The sequence below is a fragment of the Phyllobates terribilis genome, unplaced genomic scaffold (assembly GCF_046119375.1).
Source record: "Phyllobates terribilis strain yellow unplaced genomic scaffold, ASM4611937v1 Scaffold_1__5_contigs__length_1240528914, whole genome shotgun sequence".
In the NCBI taxonomy this organism is placed as follows: domain Eukaryota; kingdom Metazoa; phylum Chordata; class Amphibia; order Anura; family Dendrobatidae; genus Phyllobates; species Phyllobates terribilis.
In genome coordinates, this window is record NW_027362761.1 from 189,133,664 (window position 1) to 189,157,880 (window position 24,217).

General features: G+C 48.2%; 1 protein-coding gene across 9 annotated transcripts in view; it reads right to left on the bottom strand.

Moving 5' to 3' along the window:
• PRUNE2 (prune homolog 2 with BCH domain) overlaps positions 1–24,217 on the bottom strand; it is a 595,812-nt gene that overhangs the window by 84,847 nt on the left and 486,748 nt on the right. For all 9 annotated transcript variants that reach the window (XR_012314194.1, XR_012314187.1, XM_073670747.1 and 6 more), the window contains exon 11: positions 23,398–23,598. Coding sequence is in view for 7 of the 9 variants with exons in the window: in XM_073670747.1 (XP_073526848.1) it covers positions 23,398–23,598 (201 nt within the window). In the remaining 2 variants the exon portion in view is untranslated. The remainder of the gene's footprint in view (positions 1–23,397; positions 23,599–24,217) is intronic.

Consider the following 24,217-nt stretch of genomic DNA (forward strand, 5'->3'; position numbering starts at 1 on the left):
ATCAGTTATAATTCCAGCAGCGTCACTAAATACCCGCTCTGATAAAACGCTAGCGGCAGGGCAGCCCAGAACCTCCAAGGCGTAGAGAGCCAGTTCATTCCACGTATACAGCTTGGATACCCAATAATTAAAAGGCACAGAGGAATCACGGAGGACGTTGGTACGGTCGGCAAGGTACTCTCTCAGCATCTTCCCAAACTTTGCACTCCTTGTGAGAGTATCCCACATTTCAGGGCCTGTGCGATGGGAGGGTCTGAGAAAACTGTCCCAGAACTTTGACAGTGTTCCCCTGCCTCTGCTGGATTGCATTTGTGTCTCTCTCACCTGTACTCCTTGGTTGTCCAACGAACTGTGACCTCTGCCGCCAGCGTTTTCAGATGGGAATTTTTTTAATAGTTCCGCAATAAGTTCCGCAACAAGGGCCACGCTACAAGTTCTCCTTGTAGCGTGGGTCTAGAAGTGTCACCAACTAGTAATAACTGTCACACAAAATTTTGAGAACGTGAGGGTCATAGTAAAGGCAGCGTAACATAAACTCAGCCATGCGTGCCAGACTGCTAACAGGCAAGACTTCCGTGTCCTCACCATGAGGATGACTGATCATGCTCTCCTCTGCCTCCTCCTCTCTGTCCTCTGGCCATCCACGCTGAACAGACGGTATGACAGTTATGCAGGTAGTACCGTCTATAGCGTATGAAACTAGCTCCTGTTCTTCCTCCTCCTCCTCCTCTTCCTCATTGTCACCCAATCCACGTTGGGATGAGATGAGGCTGGGCTGTGTGTAATCACCCTGTATGATTCCTTGCTCCATCTCATCGTGCTCCGCCTGCAATTCATCCTCTTTGATTGTGAGCAGAGAGCGTTTCAGAAGATAGAGAAGCGGGATGGTGATTTATGGCATCATCGCCGCTCACCATCTTGGTGGAGTCCTCAAAGTTTTGGAGGGTGGTACATATGTCTGACATCCATGTCCACTCCTGAGGCCTTATGTGTGGAGTCTGAACTAAATACCGATGGCCTTCTTGATGCTGGTACTCAACAACTGCCCTCTTCTGCTCACAAATCCTTCCCAACATCTGCAGTGTAGAGTTCCAACACGTGGGGACATCACATACCAGTCTGTGAGCCGGAAGCTGCAAACGCTGCTGAAACATGGCAAGGGCGGCGGAAGCTGTAGGTGACTTTCTAAAATGGGCACACAGGCGGCGTACTTCAAGAAGTAGATCCGGCAGCTCTGGGTAGGATTTGAGAAACCGCTGAACCACGAGGTTAAGCACATGGGCCATGCATGGTACGTGTGTGAGCTCGCCTCAGAGCCGCCACCAGGTTCCAGCCATTGTCACACACGACCATGCCTGGCAGTCGGTTCAGCGGTGTGAGCCACAGATCTGCCTGCTCTTTCAGAGCTGTCCACAACTCTTCAGCATTGTGCGGTTTGTCGCCTAAGCATATTGGCTTCAGCACAGCCTGTTGCCGCTTGGCTGAGGCAATGTTGCAGTGCTTCCAGCTTGTGACTGATGTGGTCATTTCGGAGATGGAGGCTGAAGAGGGGGCAGAGGCTGAGGAGGATGAGGTGCAGGAGCTGTAGGCTGTGGGGGCAACCCTGATTGACTTAGGGCCCGCAATCCTCAGCGTCGGGAGGACGTGTTCCATCCCAAGGTCCAACTGGGTCTCGGCTTTCACTATGTTAACCCAGTGTGCCGTCAGCGAGATGTATCGTCCCTGTCCACAAGCACTTGTCCACGTGTCCATGGTTAGGTGGACTTTCCCGGTAACTGCGTTGTTGAGGGCACGGCTAATGTTTTGGGACATGTGCTTGTGTAATGCGGGGTTGGTACACCGGGAGAAATAGTGGTGGCTGGGGACCGAGTACCGAGGGACGGCCGCCGCCATCAGGTTGTGGAATGCTTCCGTCTCCATGAGCCTAAAAGGCAACATTTTAAGCGCAAGCAGTCGTAAAATCTGGGAATTTAGTACTGTGGCCTGTGGGGCATTGGCTGCTTATTTGCACTTGCGTTCCAAGGACTGGGGTATGGACAACTGAACGCTGCCCTGGGACAAGGACTTGGACGTGCTTCCTGATGCTGCTACTTGAGAGTGTGCAATGACAGGTGCAAGGCAGGAGGCATCTTCGCATGCACCATGGACAGGGGATTGGCTTGCATGCACAACAGCAGAAGAAGCAGTGGTGCCACCCGCAGACACTGTTCCTGGACCCTGGGGTTCTGCCCACAAAGTCGGGTGCTTTGCTTCCATGTGCCTGATCATGCTTGTGGTGGTCAGGCTGGTCGTTTTGCCAACCCTGCTGATGCTGGCCTGGCAGGTGGTGCAAATGGCCTTTTTGGGATTATCGGCAGAGTCTTTAAAAAACAACCAGACTCGGGAAGATCTAACAGTTGTACTGGCAACTTCCTTCGTGTTGATGTTACGGGGAACTGTTGCCTGCCTTATTTCTGCGGCCACCAAACTGCTTCTTCCTGCCTGTTGGGGTGCTCTGCCTCCCTCCCCCTGTGTGCTGCTGTCCTCGTTCTGCATGTCCTCGTTCTGCATGTCCTCCTGCCAGGTTGGGTCAGTTTCTATATCATTCACCACCTCGTCTTCCACTTCCGCGCTCTTGTCCTCCTTCTGACTTTCTGGCAATTGTGTCTCATCATCGTCCACCTCTTGGGACACTTTCCCACTGTCGCGTTCGTGTGACCATGGCTGCTCAAATATTTGGGGATCGCTACATGCGATCTCGTCTTGCCCCAATTCAAGTGGACCGGGCGATAGGCCCGAATCTATAAATGGGAAAGTAAACAGCTCTTCGGAGTGTCCAAGTGTGGGATCAGTTGTCTCTGGGCACTCGGCATGGTGGGAGGAAGGAGGTTCAGGGTGAGGAATATGCGGTCTAGACTCACAGCTACTGAGACTTGACCGTGTGGAAGACAAGGTGGTAGTGGTGGTGGCTAAGTGACTGGAAGCATTATCTGCTATCCAACCAATAACCTTTTGACACTGCTCTGTGTTCAATAGTGGTGTTCTGCGGTCCCCTATTAATTGGGACAGGAACGTCGAGCGAGAAGATGTTGGTGTTTGTTGTGGCACAATTTCAGGATGCCCACGGCCTCGGCCTCTGCATGCACCATCATCAACATCACGTCCAGTGGGGGGTCCCTTGCCACGTGCCTTGCCCATTTTAAATGGAGGACAATATCTTCCACACTCATAACAAATGACTGAATTTGGAGCGAACTTATATGTGATCCGTGTGACGGACAAACCACAGTTTTAAATACCTGAGCTGTAGGCAACTATTTTGAACAGCAAACTGGTGTCAATTGCTTCACTGACACACTGAAACAAATTTTTAATGGAGGCCAGAAATGGCAGTATTTTCTGAAAACGTATATGTGATCCGTATGACGGTAAAAAAACTGTTTTAAATACCTGGCCTGTAGGTAACTATTTTGAACAGCAATCTGGTGTCAATTGCTTCACTGACACACTGCAACAAATTTTTAATGAAGATCCGAAATGGCAGTATTTTGTGAAAACATATATGTGATCCGTGTGATGGAGAAAACACAGCTTTAAATACCTGGCCTGTAGGTAACTATTTTGAACAGCAATCTGGTGTCAATCGCTTCACTGACACACTGAAACAAATTTTTAATGGAGGCCAGAAATGGCAGTATTTTCTGAAAATGTATATGTGATCTGTGTGACGGAGAAAACGCAGTTTTGAATACCTGGCCTGTAGGTAACTATTTTGAACAGCAATCTGGTGTCAATTGCTTCACTAACACACTGAAACAAATTTTTAATGGAGGCCAGACATGGCAGTATTTTCTGAAAACGTATAAGTGATCCGTGTGACAGAGAAAACACAGTTTTGAATACCTGGCCTGTAAGTAACTATTTTGAACAGCAAACTGGTGTCAATTGCTTCACTGACACACTGAAACAAATTTTTAATGGAGGCCAGAAATGGCAGTATTTTCTGAAAACGTATATGAGCTCCATGTGACAGAGAAAACATAGTATTAAATACCTGGCCTGTAGGTAACTATTTTGAACAGCAAACTAGTGTCAATTGCTTCACTGACACACTGAAACAAATTTTTAATGGAGGCCAGAAATGGCAGTATTTTCTGAAAACGTATATGTGGTCTGTGTGACAGAGAAAACACAGTTTTGAGTACCTGGCCTGTAGGTAACTATTTTGAACAGCAATCTGGTGTCAATTGCTTCACTGACACACTGCAACAAATTTTTAATGGAGGTCAGAAATGGCAGTATTTTCTGAAAACGTATATGAGCTCCATGTGACGGAGAAAACACAGTTTTAAATACTTGGCCTGTAGGTAACTATTTTGAACAGCAATCTGGTGTCAATTGCATCACTGATACACTGCAACAAATTTTTAATGAAGATCCGAAATGGCAGTATTTTCTGAAAATGTATATGTGATCTGTGTGACGGAGAAAACACAGTATTAAATACCTGGCCTGTAGGTAACTATTTTGAACAGCAAACTAGTGTCAATTGCTTCACTAACACACTGCAACAAATTTTTAATGGAGGCCAGAAATGGCAGTGTTTTCTGAAAACGTATATGTGATCCATGTGACAGAGAAGACAGAGTTTTAAATAGCTGGATTTTTAGCGCTGTAATATGGAAAGGACCTGGCTGTATTCTGCAGTGCCAACAAGCAAATGGCGCAGAAAAACGGTGTTCTCTTCATTGCTTTTTCAGCAAATAATGAGGATTAAGATCTAAAAAAAATTATTCCTGGCCCCTGAGACCTGGGCCTTTGTCTAAAAATATCTAACAGCAGCAGAAGGCAGAACTGGAATGGAGCCTCTTGTGCTATGTGCACTGCAGTCTGCTATATACCCTGCCTGCCTGCCTATACACACTGCTTGAATGATATCTCTGCACAAGGATTAGTCCTCAGAAGGACTATTTGTTGAGATGGATATGTGTATCTAATATAGTCTGTACACGTACACTAACTAGAAACAAGCAAATCTCTCCCTAGCTCAGCAGCAGCTCTCCCTACACTGTCTGATTCCGGAGTGATTGTAATGAGCATGGCGGCGCCAGGTATGATATAGACCTGATGACGCTGTGCGGCCAGCCAATCACTGTAAAACCACAACCAACATGGCTACGGCATTACAGTGTGGGGCAGAGCCGAGCATCTCGAGCAGTGAGATGAAGACGAAAAGGAGAGCGTCATTGTTCCATGTCAACTCAGCAGACAGAGTGCGGAACTGGATGGCATAATGTCCCACCGAGAGAGTCCCTTTTCTGAGTCACAGTATGGAATTAGTGGTGGAGTGAACAAGACCCGGTTCATCTCAGTTTCTGAGACTGGACCCGACATATTTTGTAAGCCAGGAAGGGGTTAAAATGATCATAAAATATACACATATATGGCCGTATAATTTGACAGCTGTTATATGGATTATTAATGTCTACTGGCCATCTTTTAAAATCTGTAACTTTTCATATTTACATGCTGGCATAGAGGAACAAATAATATGAGAACCTCATGATTGGTGCCAGCTTTATCAATCTGCCAAGAAATGATCTCAGTGATTTAATCTCCTCAGTATGTTCTGTTTTTCCTGCCACATGTGTTTTTTTCAGTGTAAATGTCTACATTTAGATTTGAGGCATTTTCACGATTCAGCCATTGTGGCCAAAAATATAACGTATATTCAAGAGATGGTGTTCAAATTCTTTATTAATGGATATATTACTTCCTGTAGATCAGTGTTTCCCAAACCCCATCCTCACGGCCCCCCACAGGTCATGTTTCTAGTTAGTGTAGTTGTACCAGACTATATTAGAGACACATATCCATCTCAACAAACAGTCCTTCTGAGGATTAATCCATCTGCAGAGATATCAGGCAGGCAGTGTATATAGGTAGGCAAGGTATATAGCAGACTGCAGTGCACATAGCACAAGAGGCTCCATTCCAGTTTTGTCTGCTGCTGCTGCTACTGTTAGATATTTCTAGAAATAGGGCCAGGTCTCAGGGGACAGGAATAATTTTTTTGGGATCTTAATCCTCATTATTTGCTTAAAAAGCAATGCAGAGAATCTCGTTTTTCATTTGTTTGTTGGCACTGCAGAATACAGCCAGGTCCTTTCCATATTACAGCGCTAAAAATCCAGCGATTTAAAACTGTGGTCACATGGATCACATATAATTGTGCTGAAAATACTGCCATTTCTGGCCTCCATTAAAAGAAATTTTCAGTGTGACAGTAAAGCAATTGACACCAGTTTGCTGTTCAAAATAGGTACCTACAGGCCAGGTATTTAAAACTGTGTTTTCTCCACCACACGGGTAACATACAGTACAGACCAAAAGTTTGGACACACCTTCTCACTTAAAGAGTTTTCTGTATTTTCATGACTATGAAAATTGTACATTCACACTGAAGGCATCAAAACTATGAATTAACACATGTGGAATTATATACTTAACAAAAAAGTGTGAAACAACTGAAAATATGTCTTATATTCTAGGTTCTTCAAAGTAGCCACCTTTTGCTTTGATGACTGCTTTGTACACTCTTGGCATTCTCTTGATGAGCTTCAAGAGGTAGTCACCGGAAATGGTTTTCACTTCACAGGTGTGCCCTGTCTGGTTTAATAAGTGGGATTTCTTGCCTTATAAATGGGGTTGGGACCATCAGTTGTGTTGTGCAGAAGTCAGGTGGATACACAGCTACTGAATAGACTGTTAGAATTTGTATTATGGCAAGAAAAAAGCAGCTAAGTAAAGAAAAAACGAGTGGCCATCATTACTTTAAGAAATAAAGGCCAGTCAGTGCGAAAAATTGGGAAAACTTTGAAAGTGTCCCCAAGTGCAGTTGCAAAAACCATCAAGCGCTACAAAGAAACTGGCTCACATGAGGCCCGCCCCAGGAAAGGAAGACCAATAGTCACCTCTGCTTCTGAGGATAAGTTTATCCGAGTCACCAGCCTCAGAAATCGCAGGTTAACAGCAGCTCAGATTAGAGACCAGGTCAATGCCACACAGAGTTCTAGCAGCAGACACATCTCTCCTCAACTGTTAAGAGGAGACTTTGTGCAGCAGGCCTTCATGGTAAAATAGCTGCTAGGAAACCACTGCTAAGGACAGGCAACAAGCAGAAGAGACTTGTTTGGGCTAAAGAACACAAGGAATGGACATTAGACCAGTAGAAATCTGTGCTTTGGTCTGATGAGTCCAAATGTGAGATCTTTGGTTCCAACCACCGTGTCTTTGTGCGACACAGAAAAGGTGAACGGATGGACTCTACATACCTTGTTCCCACCGTGAAGCATGGAGGAGGAGGTGTGATGGTGTGGGGGTGCTTTGCTGGTGACACTGTTGGGGAGTTATTCAAAATTGAAGGCATACTGAACCAGCATGGCTACCACAGCATCTTGCAGCGGCATGTTATTCCATCCGGTTTGCGTTTAGTTGGACCATCATTTATTTTTCAAGAGGACAATGACCCCAAGCACACCTCCAGGCTGTGTAAGGGCTATTTGACCAAGAAGGAGAGTGATGGGGTGCTACGCCAGATGACCTGGCCTCCACAGTCACCAGACCTGAACCCAATCGAGATGGTTTGGAGTGAGCTGGACAGCAGAGTGAAGGCAAAAGGGCCAACAAGTACTAAGCATCTCTGGGAACTCCTTCAAGATTGTTGGAAGACCATTTACGGTGACTACCTCTTGAAGCTCATCAAGAGAATGCCAAGAGTGTGCAAATCAGTCATCAAAGCAAAAGGTGGCTACTTTGAAGAACCTAGAATATAAGACATATTTTCAGTTGTTTCACACTTTTTTGTTAAGTATATAATTCCACATGTGTTAATTCATAGTTTTGATGCCTTCAGTGTGAATGTACAACTTTCATAGTCATGAAAATACAGAAAAATCTTTACATGAGAAGGTGTGTCCAAACTTTTGGTCTGTACTGTATATATGTTTTCAGAAAATACTGCCATTTCTGACCTCCATTAAAAATTTGTTTCAGTGTGTCAGTGAAGTAATTGACACCAGTTTGCTGTTAATAAATAGTTACCCACAGGCAAGGTATTTAAGACTGTGTTTTCTCTGTCACACAGATCAAATATACGTTTTCAGAAAATACTGCCATTTCTGGCCTCCATTAAAAATTTTTTTCAGTATGTCAGTGAAGCAATTGACACCAGTTTGCTGCTCAAAATAGTTACCCACAGGCCAGGTATTTAAAACTGTGTTTTCTCCATCACACAGATCACATATATATGTTTTCAGAAAATACTGCCATTTCTGGCCTCCATTAAAAAATTGTTTCAGTGTGTCAGTGAAGCAATTGACACCAGTTTGCTGTTCAAAATAGTTACCCACAGGCCAGGTGTTTAAAACTGTGGTTTGTCCGTCACACGGATCACATATACGTTTTCAGAAAATACTGCCATTTCTGACCTCCATTAAAAATTTGTTTCAGTGTGTCAGTGAAGCAATTGACACCAGATTGCTGTTCAAAATAGTCACCTACGGGCCAGGTATTTAAAACTGTGTTTTCTCCGTCTCACGGACCACATATAATTTTGCTCCAAATTCAGTCATTTGTAGTGATCGTGGAAGATATTGTCCTCCATTTAAAATGGGCAAGACAAGTGGCATGGGAAGAGGAACTGGACGTGATGGTGATGGTGCATGCAAAAGCCGAGGCCGTGGGCAAGCTGAAATTGTGCCACAACAAACACCCACATCTTCTCACTCGACGTTCCTGTCCCAATTAATAGGGGACCGCAGAACACCACTGTTGAACACAGAGCAGTGTGAAAAGGTTATTGGTTGGATAGCAGATAATGCTTCCAGTCACTTAGCCACCTCCACTTTGTCTTCCACACGGTCAAGTCTCAGTAGCTGTGAGTCGGGACCGCATATTCCTCACCCTGAACTTCCTTCCTCCCACCATGCAGAGTGCCCAGAGACAACTGATCCCACACTTGGACACTCCAAAGAGCTGTTCACTTTTCCGCTGTTGTGTATGCAAGACAATCCCCTGTCCATGGTGCATGCGAAGATGCCTCCTTCCCTGCACCTGTCATTGCACATTCTCAAGTAGCATCATCAGGAAGCACGTCCAAGTCCTTGTCCCAGTGCAGCGTTCAGTTGTCCATGCCCCAGTCCTTGGAACGAAAGTGCAAATAGGCAGCCAACGCTCCACTGGCCACACTACTAAATTCCCACATTTCGCGATTGCTTGCACTAGAAATGTTGCCTTTTAGGCTCGTGGAGACGGAAGCATTCCGCACAATGATGGCAGTGGACGTTCCTCGGTACTCGGTCCCCAGCCGCCACTATTTCTCCCAGTGTGCCATCTCCGCATTACACAAGCACGTGTCCCAAAACATTAGCCGTGCCCTCAACAACGCAGTTACCGGGAAAGTCCACCTAACCATGGACACGTGGACAAGTGCTTGTGGGCAGGGACGGTACATCTCACTGATGGCACACTGGGTTAGCACAGTGGAAGCCGGGACCCAGTGGGACCTTGGGACAGAACACGTCCTCCCGACGCCAAGGATTGCAGGCACGAGGTAAATCAGGGTTGCTCCCACAGACTACAGCTCCTGCACCTCATCCTCCTCAGCCTCCTCCTGCTCTTCAGCCTCCATCTCCAAAATGACCACATCAGTCAAAAGCTGGAAGAACTGCAGCACTGCCTTGGCTAAGCGGCAACATGCTGTCCTGAAGCTAATATGCTTAGGCGACAAAACACACAATGCTGAAGAGTTGTGGACAGCTCTGAAGAGCAGGCAGATCTGTGGCTCACACAGCTGAACCTACAGCCAGGCATGGTCGTGTGTGACAATGGCCAGAACCTGGTGGCGGCTCTGAGACGAGACAAGCTCACACATGTACCATGCCTGGCCCATGTGCTTAACCTCGTGGTTCAGCGATTTTTCAAATCCTACCTGGAGCTGCCAGATCTGCTTGTTAAAGTACGCCGCCTGTGTGCCCATTTTAGAAAGTCACCTACAGCTTCCGCCGCCCTTGCCACGTTTCAGCAGCGTTTGCAGCTTCCGGCTCACAGACTGGTGTGTGATGTTCCCGCGCGTTGGAACTCTACACTGCAGATGTTGGGAAGGATTTGTGAGCAGAAGAGGGCAGTTGTTGACTACCAGCATCAACAAGGCCATCGGTATTCAGGTCAGACTTCACACATAAAACCTCAGGAGTGCACATGGATGTCACACATATGTACCATCCTCCAAAACTTTGAGGACTCCACCAAGATGGTGAGCGGCGATGACGCCATAATTAGCATCACCATCCCGCTTCTCTGTCTTCTGAAACGCTCTCTGCTCACAATCAAAGAGGATGCATTGCAGGCGGAGCACGATGCGATGGAGCAAGAAACAATACAGGGTGATTCCACACAGCACAGCCTCATCTCAGCTAGTTTCATGCGCCATAGACGGTACTACCTGCACAACTGTCATACCGTCTGTTCAGCATGGATGGCCTGAGGACAGAAAGGAGGAGGAGGAGGAGGAGAGCATGGTCACTCGTCCTCTTGGTGAGGACACGGAAGTCTTGCCTGTTAGCAGTCTGGCACGCATGGCTGAGTTTATGTTACGCTGCCTTTCCCTTGACCCTCGTGTTTTCAAAATTTTGGGTGACAGACATTACTGGTTGGTGACACTGTTATGTTCTGCTACCAGAGCTAAGGAAAGAGAGGAGATCTGTCCCTACGATAGAACTCAGCTGAATCCCTACGATGTAACAGGGAACCTGATCCTGCGATCAGACCTGCTAAAGTCCTAAGCTAGTCTGTACGGAGACCTATAGATGTGGGGAAGGAATCCCTACAAGTACTAAGGACTGGGAGGAATATGGGACACCTCCTAACAGAAATAGTAGCAGACAGACGAACAAACAAAACATATAGAACATAGAGGTCCGTAGACCAAGCAAACTAACAGAGTAAGATACAGAGCACAGGCTAGCTAGAAAGTAGTTATACAATGAAGTCCAGCAAAGCCAGAAGGGCGGAGCAGGCTTAAATAGGCCAACAAGGTCATGTGACCAGCAAAGGAAAAAAAACCTAAGAGCAAGGTTCTAACAGTACCCCCCCTTCTAAGAGGATCCTCCGGATCCCCTAGGACCAGGCTTATCAGGAAATCTCCTGTGAAACGCTCTGATAAGTCTGGACGCGGAAACATCATCCGACCTCACCCAAGAGTTATCCTCGGGTCCGAAACCTTTCCAGGCCACAAGATACTGCAAACTACCTCTATACAGTCTAGAGTTAAGGATGCGAGAAATTTCATATTCCCCGTCCTCCACCACCGGAGGAACAGAGGCAGAGGCGTCACAATCCGATACAACAGCTTTTTTCAACAGAGAGACATGAAATACCGGATTAATTCTCCAGGAGGTAGGAACCTCCAACCTAACAGCAGATTGGTTGACAACCTGAAGCACCTTAAAGGGCCCTACAAACTTGGGACCCAATTTCTTAGAAGGAATCCTCAACCGCAGATTCCTAGAGGACAACCAAACCATGTCACCAACAGCGAACAAAACCTCCTGTCGTTTCCTATCAAAGTAGTCCTTAGATTTTCTGTTGGCCTCCTGAAGATTACCACGCACATCCGTCCAAACTCTCTCCAAATCACCGGAAAAATTCTCCTCCTCAGGCACGGCAGATCCCAACTTGGAGAACGACCCAAACGACGGATGTCTCCCAGAACAACAAAAAAAAGGCGAACAACCAGCAGAAGAAGATGTATGATTGTTCAGAGCAAATTCAGCAAGTGGCAGAAACTCAGACCACCCCTCTTGATTGTCTGCCACAAAACAACGCAAGAACTGCTCAACATCCTGGTTTTTCCTTTCTGTCTGGCCATTAGATTCAGGATGATATCCGGACGAGAACGACAAATGAACTCCCAACCTGTCACAAAAGGCACGCCAAAAACGAGCCACGAACCCCTATCAGAAACAATGTCAGTAGGAACGCCATGAAGTCTGACAATTTCCTTGACAAAGGCCTTAGCGAGAGTTTTAGCGCAGGGCAATTACTCACGTGCTGACGGAGCTCGGCCACCTCCAGAGAGAGTCCCTGCAGGCGATGAGCCAAATCCTGAACCGACACCATGATGGAACAGAAAAATCTTTTCCTTAGAGAATTTGCAGGCTGGACTTACTGTTATGTTCTGCTACCAGAGCTAAGGAAAGAGAGGAGATCTGTCCCTACGATAGAACTCAGCTGAATCCCTACGATGTAACAGGGAACCTGATCCTGCGATCAGACCTGCTAAAGTCCTAAGCTAGTCTGTACGGAGACCTATAGATGTGGGGAAGGAATCCCTACAAGTACTAAGGACTGGGAGGAATATGGGACACCTCCTAACAGAAATAGTAGCAGACAGACGAACAAACAAAACATATAGAACATAGAGGTCCGTAGACCAAGCAAACTAACAGAGTAAGATACAGAGCACAGGCTAGCTAGAAAGTAGTTATACAATGAAGTCCAGCAAAGCCAGAAGGGCAGAGCAGGCTTAAATAGGCCAACAAGGTCATGTGACCAGCAAAGGAAAAAAAACCTAAGAGCAAGGTTCTAACAGACACTTCTAGACCCATGCTACAAGGAGAACTTTATTTCTCTTATTCCTGAGGCGGACAGGTCTACAAAAATGGGGCAGTACCAGAAGGCACTTGTTGCGGAACTATTAAAAAAATTCCCATCTGAAAACGCTGGCGGCAGAGGTCATAGTTCGTTGGACAACCAAGGACTACAGGCGAGAGAGACACAACTCCAATCCAGCAGAGGCAGGGGAACACTGTTAAAGTTCTGGGAGAATTTTCTCAGCCCCTCCCATCGCACAAGCACTGAGGCGCAGGGTACTCTCACAAGGAGTGCAAAGTTTGGGAAGATGCTGAGGGAGTACCTTGCCAACCATACCAACTCCTCCGTGATTCCTCTGTGCCTTATAATTATTGGGCATCCAAGGTGAATACGTGAAATGAACTGGCTCTCTACGCCTAAGAGGTCCTGACCTGCCCTGCCGTTAGTGTTTTATCAGAGCGGGTTTTTAGTGCCGCTGGTGGAATTATAACTGATAAGCTCATCCGCCTGTCAACTGAAAATGCTGACAGGCTGACTCTTATAAAAATGAACAAGGGCTGGATTAGGCCAGACTTCTCAACACCACCGAATGATAGCAGCGTAGTATAAACTCAAATTCAGCGTCTTTTTTTGGGAGGTGTATTCCCATGCACCTTTTCACACCCACACATGGGTATACACTTCCTGATTTTGGCTATTTGGTCTTGTCCTCCTTTTTTTCATGAGGCCCTCTACGTCTCTTCCAAGGGGCATTGGAGTGCCTCCCAATTTTTGGCAGCCCTTGCATTCACTGCATAGGCAAACACTATGGGAGACTGTAACGGGTCCGGGAGGCGGAACCTCTGAGCTACTATACAAGGGGGCGGCCCTTGTAAGGGAGCGGGTGGCAGTCTCTGGGTGAACGGACAGGGAGTTACGGCAAGTGATCAGGGCAGTCTCTGGGTAAGGGGTAGGTACGACCTGTGATGGCAGAGCCTCCGGGTAGGCTAGCAGGCAGATGGTAGATGTGTGCTCCCAGGTGAGCAAGCGAGAGTCTCTGGAATAGCTGGTGGTCACCGCACGTGACAACAGGACCTCCGGGCTGGCAAGCAGGCAGGTAACGGAGATGCGCTCCCAGGTGAGCGGGCAAGAGTCTCTGAGATAGCTGGTGGTCACAGCACGTGACAACGGAGCCTCCGGGCTGGCAAGCAGGCAGATAACGGAGAAGCGCTCCCAGGTGAGCGGGCAAGCTGGTCCATAGACAGACTGACCGGAGTAGTAAGGCAGACCGTCGGACCTGAGGCAAGCAGGCAGGTAGCTGATATGCGCTCCCCGGTGAGCGGGCAGGCTGGTCCTTTAGACAGACTGACAGGAGTAGTAAGGCAGACCGTCGGACCTCAGACTGGCAGACAGGTAACAAGTATTCAGGCAGGAATCAGGCAGGTAACTGGCAGGTAACTAGCAGGAAACTGGCAGGAAACTGGCAGGTAACTGGCAGGTAACTGGCAACGGGACCTGAGGGCTGAAGCACAGGTGAGACACAGGTGCAAACAACATTGCTCGGGCACCTCCATTTTGGAGGAGGTGCCTTATATATGATGAAGTCCTCCGGCCATTGGCCGGGGACTCCTTAGGACGGCGCGCGCGGCCCCTTTAAGAGGAGGGGAGCGCGCGCGCGCCCTAAGCACAGGGGCCGGGAAGGAGCGCGCGCTGAGAGCAGAGCGGGAGGAGGACGCCGGGAAGGAGCGCGCGCTGACAGCAGAGCGGGGAGAGGACGCCGGGCACAGAGCAGAGCGGTGAGGGGAGCAGCGTCCCTGCCTAGCAGAGGGCAGGGACGCCAGCGCTACAGTACCCCCCCCTTTAGGCCCCCCCTTTTTTAGGCCAGACAGAAATTTAGCTAGGATGAGAGGGGCATGGATGTTCTCCCGGGGCTCCCACGTTCTCTCCTCAGGACCAAACCCCTTCCAATCTACCAGAAAAAAGGTCTTTCCTCTTACCCTTTTGGTGGCAAGAATGTTCTCTACCTCAAACTCGTCCTCAGCAGAAACCGGAGCAGGAGGCGTACCTGTAGACTTGGAAAAAGAGTTAAGCACCACAGGTTTGAGGAGAGACACATGGAAGGAGTTAGGGATCCGTAAGTTGGCCGGGAGTTTCAATTTATAGGCCACCGGGTTGATCTGACTGATGACCTCCAGTGGGCCGATGAACCGAGGCCCTAACTTATAGGAAGGGATCTTGAGCCGGACATATTTGGACGAGAGCCAGACTTTATCCCCAGGGCGGAATTGAGGAGGGTCCAGACGTTTTTTGTCAGCGTGTCTTTTCATACGCTCAGATGACAGAAGGAGTGCGGACCGGGTACTTTCCCATATGGAGGAAAATTTGTTAACAAGAGATTCCGCAGCCGGATTGTCCGCCGAGGTGGAGACGGGAAACGGGATCCGAGGATGCTGACCGTAGACTACAAAAAACGGGGATTTGGAGGAAGACTCGCTCTCGTGATTGTTGTACGAGAATTCGGCCCATGGCAGGAGATCCACCCAGTCAGAATGGTGGGCATTAACGAAGTGCCGAAGGTAACTGGTCAGGTTCTGATTGATCCGCTCCACTTGACCATTAGACTGTGGGTGGTAAGCGGAGGAGAAGTCCAGGGTGACGTCCAGCAATTTACAAGTGGCTCTCCAGAAACGGGAAGTGAACTGTACCCCACGATCCGACACGATGTGACGGGGCAGGCCATGAAGACGGAAGATGTGGCGGATAAAGTCTTTAGCCAGCTCGGGTGCAGACGGAAGACCTGGCAGTGGAATGAAGTGAGCCATCTTGGAGAAGCGGTCAGCGACCACCCAAATGACCGTACAACCGGCAGAGACGGGTAGATCAGTAATGAAGTCCATCGCAATATGCTGCCAGGGGGCAGCAGGTACTGGCAGAGGTAGGAGGCGGCCGGCCGGCAGGTGTCTCGGAACTTTGTTGCGGGCGCAGGACACACAGGCAGAAACAAAGTCTATTACATCCTTGTGCAGGTTAGGCCACCAGTAGTGCCGGGTAATAAGCTGGAGGGTCTTTTTCTGACCGGCGTGGCCAGCTAGTTTAGACGAATGACCCCAGTGTAGGATCTTCTCCCGATCAGGTACTGGTACGAACGTCTTACCAGGAGGAAGACGATTTAGACTCACGGGAGCCACCTGCATTACTCTGGCGGGATCAATGATATGTTTCGGATCCTCCTCGAGATCAGACACCAGAAAGGACCGAGACAAGGCGTCCGCCTTGACGTTTTTGTCAGCCGGGCGAAAATGAAGGACAAAATCAAAACGAGCAAAAAACAAGGACCACCGGGCTTGGCGCGGGTTAAGTCTCTGGGCATGCTGGAGGTAAGCCAAGTTCTTGTGGTCAGTGTAAATTATTACCGGGTGAAGAGCCCCCTCGAGCAGGTAACGCCACTCCTCCAATGCCAGTTTGATGGCCAATAACTCTCGGTCTCCTATGGAATAGTTGCGCTCAGAGGAGGAGAAGAGTTTAGAGAAGAAGCCACAAGTTACCATCCTCCCGGAAGATGATTTTTGAGTAAGTACCGCTCCGGCTCCAGAGGAGGAGGCGTCAACTTCCAGGAAGAACTGCTTTTTGCCATCTGGGCGATGCAGCACCGGGGCGGAAGAGAAGGCCTGTTTAAGGGAAAGAAAGGCCTCCTCTGCTTCGGGTGGCCACTCTTTGGGATTAGTACCTTTACGGGTGAGCGCAGAAATTGGGGCCGTCCGGGAAGAGAAGTGTGGTATGAAGAGGCGGTAGTAGTTGGCGAAGCCCAGGAATCGCTGAATGGCCTTCAACCCCTCCGGTCGGGGCCATTTCTCGATGGCAGACAGTTTCTCAGGATCCATTTGTAGGCCGGTCTGAGAGATAATGTAGCCCAGAAACGGAAGCGAGGTCTGCTCAAAGAGGCACTTCTCAAATTTAGCGTAGAGATGGTTCTGCCTTAGCCTGAGCAGGACCTGACGAACGTCCCTCCGGTGAGTCTGGAGATCCGGAGAGAAGACCAAGATGTCGTCCAGGTACACCACTACGCAGGAGTAGAGAAGGTCCCGGAAGATGTCATTGACCAACTCTTGAAAGACGGCAGGAGCGTTACAGAGACCAAAGGGCATTACCAGGTATTCATAGTGGCCGTCCCGGGTGTTGAATGCCGTCTTCCATTCATCCCCCTGACGAATACGAACCAGGTTGTACGCCCCACGAAGGTCCAGTTTGGTGAAGATCCTAGCCCCCCTCAGGCGATCAAATAATTCTGGAATGAGCGGAAGGGGGTACTTATTCTTCACCGTGATCAGGTTTAGGCCTCTATAGTCTATACAGGGACGGAGAGAGCCGTCCTTCTTTTTGACGAAAAAGAAGCCTGCTCCCGCCGGGGAGGTAGATTTCCGGATGAATCCTCTGGCCAGATTCTCCTCAATATATTCAGACATTGACCGGGTCTCAGCAGCGGATAAAGGATAGATACGCCCACGGGGAGGAGTAGTACCGGGTAGCAGATCGATGGGACAGTCGTATGGTCTATGTGGTGGTAATGTCTCTGCCTCCTTTTTATTAAAGACATCTGCATAAGACCAATAAGGAATCGGAAGTCCAGGTAGATTAGCTGGGGTAGGAGAGGGACGGACGGGATGGACGGGAACCAGGCAGGTTTTATGACAGTCTTGTCCCCAGCGAAGGACCTCTCCGGTTTGCCAGTCTAGCACGGGTGCATGTCTCTGGAGCCAGGGCAGACCTAGCAAGAGGGCGTGAGAGAGTCCAGGCAGAACATGAAAGGAGATACTTTCAGAATGCAGCATTCCCACCTGCAGGGTAATGGATTCAGTGATGAGTTGAATGGGGCGAGGTAAGAGGCCCCCATCCACGGCAGCGACAGACAAGGGTACAGCCAGAGGTTTGGTGGGGATGCGGTATTTCTCAACCAGGGACTGTGAAATAAGGTTCCCGGCTGCTCCAGAGTCAAGTTGGGCTAGTTCGAAATAACGGTTCTCCCCGTAGATGATCGAAACTGACAACAGCAGGGATGGAGAGGATTTATTCTTGTCTAGGTGGACCTCTCTGAGCGAACCTAGACACAGGCGTTTCCCGACCTCTCCGGGCAGGCACGGATCCGGTGCTCCTTACTGCCACAGTAGAAGCAGCTCCCCTCGGCACGGCGTGAGTCCTGACGGGTTTTGACCATCTTGGTCTGGTCGACCTGCATAGGCTCAGGAGAGTGTACCTGGGGAGAGATGGAGGGAATGACGGGTTTCTGGAAAGTAGGAGCTAAACGTGGAATCCTTCTCTCACGGGTGACCTCTTTGGCACGCTCCTGGAACCGTAGGTCAATCCGGGTGGCAAGGGTTATTAGATCATCGAGAGAGGTAGGAATGTCCCGACCAGCAAGTTCATCTTTAATACGACCGGACAGACCCTCCCAGAAGACGGATACCAGAGCGTCGTTATCCCAGGCCAGCTCCGAGGCAAGGGTGCGGAACCGTATGGCATATTGGCCCACGGTGAGACCCTCCTGACGGAGGCGTAGCAGAGAGGATGCGGATGAGGTCTTCCGTCCGGGTTCGTCGAAGACTTTCCGGAAAGCCGAGAGAAAAGCAGGCAAGTTGGACACCAGGGGGTCTCCTCTCTCCCATAGAGGATTTAGCCAGGCCAGGGCCTCCCCGGTGAGATGGGACATGATAAAGGCAATTTTGGCCCGGTCGGAATTAAACTGATGGGACAAAAGTTCAAAGTGCAGGGTGCACTGATTTATGAAGCCCCGAGCCTGGACGGAGTCGCCTCCGAAGCGAGGAGGTGCAGACAGCCGGGGACCGGGATAGGTTACCATGGTATTAGTGGGTAGCGGAGCTGCCGGGTTGCGAGTCATGGTACTGGCAGTGGCTGCAGGTGGTGCAGTCAGAGTGTCCAGGCGAGTATTGACATTCCGCAGGTGACCCAGGATGGACTCCTGTTGGGACCTTTGACGGGACAGTTCATGACACAGGTCCGTGAGCGAGGGAGCTTGGGTGCCACCGGGTTCCATGGCCCGAGCAAACTGTAACGGGTCCGGGAGGCGGAACCTCTGAGCTACTATACAAGGGGGCGGCCCTTGTAAGGGAGCGGGTGGCAGTCTCTGGGTGAACGGACAGGGAGTTACGGCAAGTGATCAGGGCAGTCTCTGGGTAAGGGGTAGGTACGACCTGTGATGGCAGAGCCTCCGGGTAGGCTAGCAGGCAGATGGTAGATGTGTGCTCCCAGGTGAGCAAGCGAGAGTCTCTGGAATAGCTGGTGGTCACCGCACGTGACAACAGGACCTCCGGGCTGGCAAGCAGGCAGGTAACGGAGATGCGCTCCCAGGTGAGCGGGCAAGAGTCTCTGAGATAGCTGGTGGTCACAGCACGTGACAACGGAGCCTCCGGGCTGGCAAGCAGGCAGATAACGGAGAAGCGCTCCCAGGTGAGCGGGCAAGCTGGTCCATAGACAGACTGACCGGAGTAGTAAGGCAGACCGTCGGACCTCAGGCAAGCAGGCAGGTAGCTGATATGCGCTCCCCGGTGAGCGGGCAGGCTGGTCCTTTAGACAGACTGACAGGAGTAGTAAGGCAGACCGTCGGACCTCAGACTGGCAGACAGGTAACAAGTATTCAGGCAGGAATCAGGCAGGTAACTGGCAGGTAACTAGCAGGAAACTGGCAGGAAACTGGCAGGTAACTGGCAGGTAACTGGCAACGGGACCTGAGGGCTGAAGCACAGGTGAGACACAGGTGCAAACAACATTGCTCGGGCACCTCCATTTTGGAGGAGGTGCCTTATATATGATGAAGTCCTCCGGCCATTGGCCGGGGACTCCTTAGGACGGCGCGCGCGGCCCCTTTAAGAGGAGGGGAGCGCGCGCGTGCGCGCCCTAAGCACAGGGGCCGGGAAGGAGCGCGCGCTGAGAGCAGAGCGGGAGGAGGACGCCGGGAAGGAGCGCGCGCTGACAGCAGAGCGGGGAGAGGACGCCGGGCACGGAGCAGAGCGGTGAGGGGAGCAGCGTCCCTGCCTAGCAGAGGGCAGGGACGCCAGCGCTACAGAGACCCTCTCCTTTCTAATGGGAATTTGTCGTTACTGTGGCCCTGCTCTATGTGTCTTTAAATTCTTAGTGGGGTTTTTCCTAAATTTGGTCAGCCGTTGGACTCACTGCATACCCTATAACTGTATAGGAGACCCTCTCATTTCTAATGGGAACATGTCGTACTTGTTACTGTGGTCCTGCTCTATGTGTCTTTAAATTCTTCGTGGGGTGTTTCCTAAATTTGGTCAGCCATTGGACTCACTGCATACCCTATAACTGTATAGCAGACCATCTCCTTTCTAATGGAAACATGTCATACTCGTTACTGTGGCCCTGCTCTATGTGTATTTAAATTCTTAGTGGGGTTTTTACTAAAATTGGTCATCCGTTGGACTCACTGCATACTCTATAACTGTAGAGCACTCCCGCTCGTTTCTAATGGAAACATGTCGTACTTGATACTGTGGCCCTGCTCTATATCTCTGTAAATTCTTAGTGGGGTTTTTCCTAAATTTGGTCAACCGTTGGACTCACTGCATACCCTATAACTGGATAGCAGACCCTCTCCTTTCTAATGGGAACATGTCATACTCATTACTGTGGCCCTGCTCTATGTGTCTTTAAATTCTTTGTGGGGTTTTTCTTAAATTTGGTCAGCCGTTGGACTCACTGCATAAACTATAACTGTGTAGCACACCCGCTCTTTTCTAATGGAAACATGTCGTACTCGTTACTGTGGCCCTGCTCTATGTGTCTTTAAATTCTTTGTGGGGTTTTTCTTAAATTTGGTCAGCCGTTGGACTCACTGCATACCCTATAACTGGATAGCAGACCCTCTCCTTTCTAATGGGAACATGTCGTACCCATTACTGTGGCCCTGCTCTATGTGTCTTTAAATTCTTCATGGGGTTTTTCCTAAATTTGGTCAGCCATTGGACTCACTGCATACCCTATATCTGTATAGCACACCCGCTGCTTTCTAATGGGAACATGTCGTACTCGTTATTGTGGCCCTGCTCTATGTGTCTTAAAATTCTTAGTGGTGTTTTTCCTACATTTGGTCAAGCGTTGGACTCACTGCATACCCTATAACTGTATAGCACACCCGCTCCATTCTAATGGAAACAAGTCGTACTCGTTACTGTGGCCCTGCTCTATGTGTCATTAAATTCTTTGTGGGCTTTTTCCTAAATTTGGTCAGCCGTTGGACTCACTGCATACCCTATAACTGTATAGCAGACCCTCTCCTTTCTAATGGGAACATGTCGTACTCGTTACTGTAGCCCTGCAGTATGTGTCTTTAAATTGTTAGTGGGGTTTTTCCTAAATTTGGTCAGCCGTTGGACTCACTTCATACCCTATAACTGTGTAGCACACCCGCTCCTATCTAATGGAAACATGTTGTACTCGTCACTGTGGCCCTGCTCTATGTGTCTCATGCAGGATGGGGACGCGAGCTTCCGTCCGCACTGAGATGCTCGGGCGAGTACCAAGTACTTGCGAGTATGCTCGCTCATCACTAATTATATTATACACTGCTCAAAAAAATAAAGGGAACACTTAAACAACAGAATATAACTCCAAGTAAATCAAACTTCTTTGAAATCAAACTGTCCACTTAGGGAGCAACACTGATTGACAATCAATTTGACATGCTGTTGTGCAAATAGAATAGACAATAGATGAAAATTATTGGCAATTATCAAGACACACTCAATAAAGGAGTGATTCCGCAGGTGGGGACCACAGACAACATCTCAGTACCAATACTTTCTGGCTGATGTTTTGGTCATTTTTGAATGTTGGTTGTGCTTTCACACACGTGGTATCATGAGACGGACTCTACAACCCACAGAAGTTGCTCGGGTAGTGCAGCTCATCCAGGATGGCACATCAATGCGAGCTGTGGCAAGAAGGTTTGCTGTGTCTGTCAGCATAGTGCCCAGAGGCTGGAGGCACTACCAGGAGACAGGCCAGTACACCAGGAGTCGTGGAGGGGGCCATAGGAGGGCAACAACTCAGCAGCAGAACAGCTACTTCTGCCTTTGTGTAATGAGGAACCGGAGGAGCACTGCCAGAGCCCTGTAAAATGACCTCCAGCAGGCCAAAAATGTGCATGTGTCAGCACAAACGGTTAGAAACCGACTCCATGAGGGTGGTATGAGGGCCACAGGTGAAAGCAGGTTCACACTGAGCACATGTGACAGATGTGACAGAGTCTGGAGTCGCCGTGGAGAGCGATCTGCTGCCTGCAACATCCTTCAGCAAGACCGGTTTGGCAGTGGGTCAGTAATGGTGTGGGGTGGCATTTCTTTGGAAATGCACAGCCCTCCATGTGCTCGCCAGAGGTGGTCTGACTGCCATTAGGTACCGAGATGAGATCCTCAGACCCCTTGTGAGACCATACGCTGGTGCGGCTGGCAGTGGGGTCCTCCTAATGCAGGACAATGCCAGACCTCATGTGGCTGGAGTCTGTCAGCAGTTCCAGCAAGATGAAGGTATTGAAGCTATGGACTGGCCTGCCCTTTCCCCAGACCTGAATCCGATTGAGCATATCTGGGACATCATGTCTCGCTCCATTGCACCACAGACTGTCCAGGAGTTGGCGGATGCTTTAGTCCAGGTCTGGGAGGAGATCCCACAGGAGACCATCCGCAACCTCATCAGGAGCATGCCCAGGCATTGTAGGGAGGTCATACAGGCACGTGGAGGCCACACACAATACTGAGCCTCATTTTGACTTGTTTTAAGGACATTACATCAAAGTTGGATCAGCCTGTAGTGTGTTTTTCCACTTTAATTTTGGGGGTGATTCCAAATCCAGGCCTCCATTGGTTAATAAATTTGATTTCCATTGATGATTTTTGTGTGATTTTGTTGTCAGCATATTCAATTTTGTACAGAACAAAGTATTCAATGAGAATATTTCATTCATTCAGATCTAGGATGTGTTATTTGAGTGTTCCCTTTATTTTTTTGAGCAGTGTCAATTTAACTGTGTGTAAGGGTCCAAAAATGGAATTAAAACAGTTTCGATCCCCCAGGTGGAGAAGTTTCCATCTTGATTTCCCTACAAACTGCAGATATAAAAGCACAATATTATCTTTAAGTGGTCTAGCATTTGAGTCCATTATTGGTGTAACTTAGGCCTAGGTCATATATTGACTATTCTACAGTTAGGAAATTCAGATGAATCTCTACAACTCATTTATGTGATTCAACATAAAGTGTCCTCCTATTTCCTTTTATTAGCAAACCCCCCTTGACAAGCTAGTCATCATATATTTATATATAGCAGAGATTAATCACTTCCTTTCAAATCTATTGTGTAGAATTTCATAAACCTAATTGGGTTTATTGTTACATAATACCTTTAGTTGTTCCTCATTACTCATACCTTCTTTGTTTTCCACAGCTGTTGTCTCCACCCTCACCATTCACCTTCAGACATTGTACTACTAGTGAAACTGCCCAGTCTGATTTCAAAATAATAAATGACTATAATAGTAATATTAGAAACTTTTAGTAGATTGTATAGAAACACAAACATCATTATTTAACTATAAGGTTGCCTCTAGTACCTTTATCCTTGGTGTGTACCATAAGTTTTCCAGCAACTCTCGAATGTCTCTATCATACTTTATGGGAGTTTGACTGTTTCGATACCTCCGATAGAATATACAGTAATATCCCTTTAACGTGCATGCTGTCTGACTGTGGCCTTACCGTTTCCAGTATAGTCAAACGAATCTGCTTCATCTGGAGTATCAAGATCGTCTACGTTAATATCAAGTTCATCTGGAGTATCAAGATTGTCATCAGAAAGAATAGAACCTTCACTGTGGTCCAGGGAAAGGTTAATGTTCGGAGCTGTCAACTTTATTTTCCTGGTATGGGATCCATTCAGATCCAATGAATTTGGAGGTTCTAAAAAATATAAAAAATTACAAGTGTTTGATGCTATACTAGATGACCACAACCATACAATGTTGTAAGTACAATATGTATTAAATGCATTTCTCTTGTGATGGATAATGTAATTTTCAAGCTTTTTTAGCTTACAGTTGATATAAAATGTCTATACAACCCCTATTAAATGCCAGGTTTTTATCATGTAAAAAAAATCATACCAAGAAGAATCATTTCAGAACATTTTCTACCTTTAATGTCACCTATAATCTGTACAATTCCATTGCGAAACAAACCAAAATCATTTTGGGTGGGCAATAAAAAGAACAAAACTAAAATAATGTGCTTGCGTAAGTGTGAACACCGTCTTAGAATTGGGGATGTAGTTATGTTCTGAATTAGTCAATCACATTTTTAAATTCATGATAAATAGTAGCCAGAACACCGCTGCCATCATTTAACCTCTTCATGACATGGCGATTTTCCGTTTTTTCGTTTTCATTTTTTTCCCCCTTCTTCCAAGAGCCATAACTTTTTTATTTCTGCATCAATATAGCCATATGAGGGCTTTTTTTTGCGGGACAAGTTGTACTTTTGAATTACACCATTCATTTTACCACATAGGGTACTGAAAACG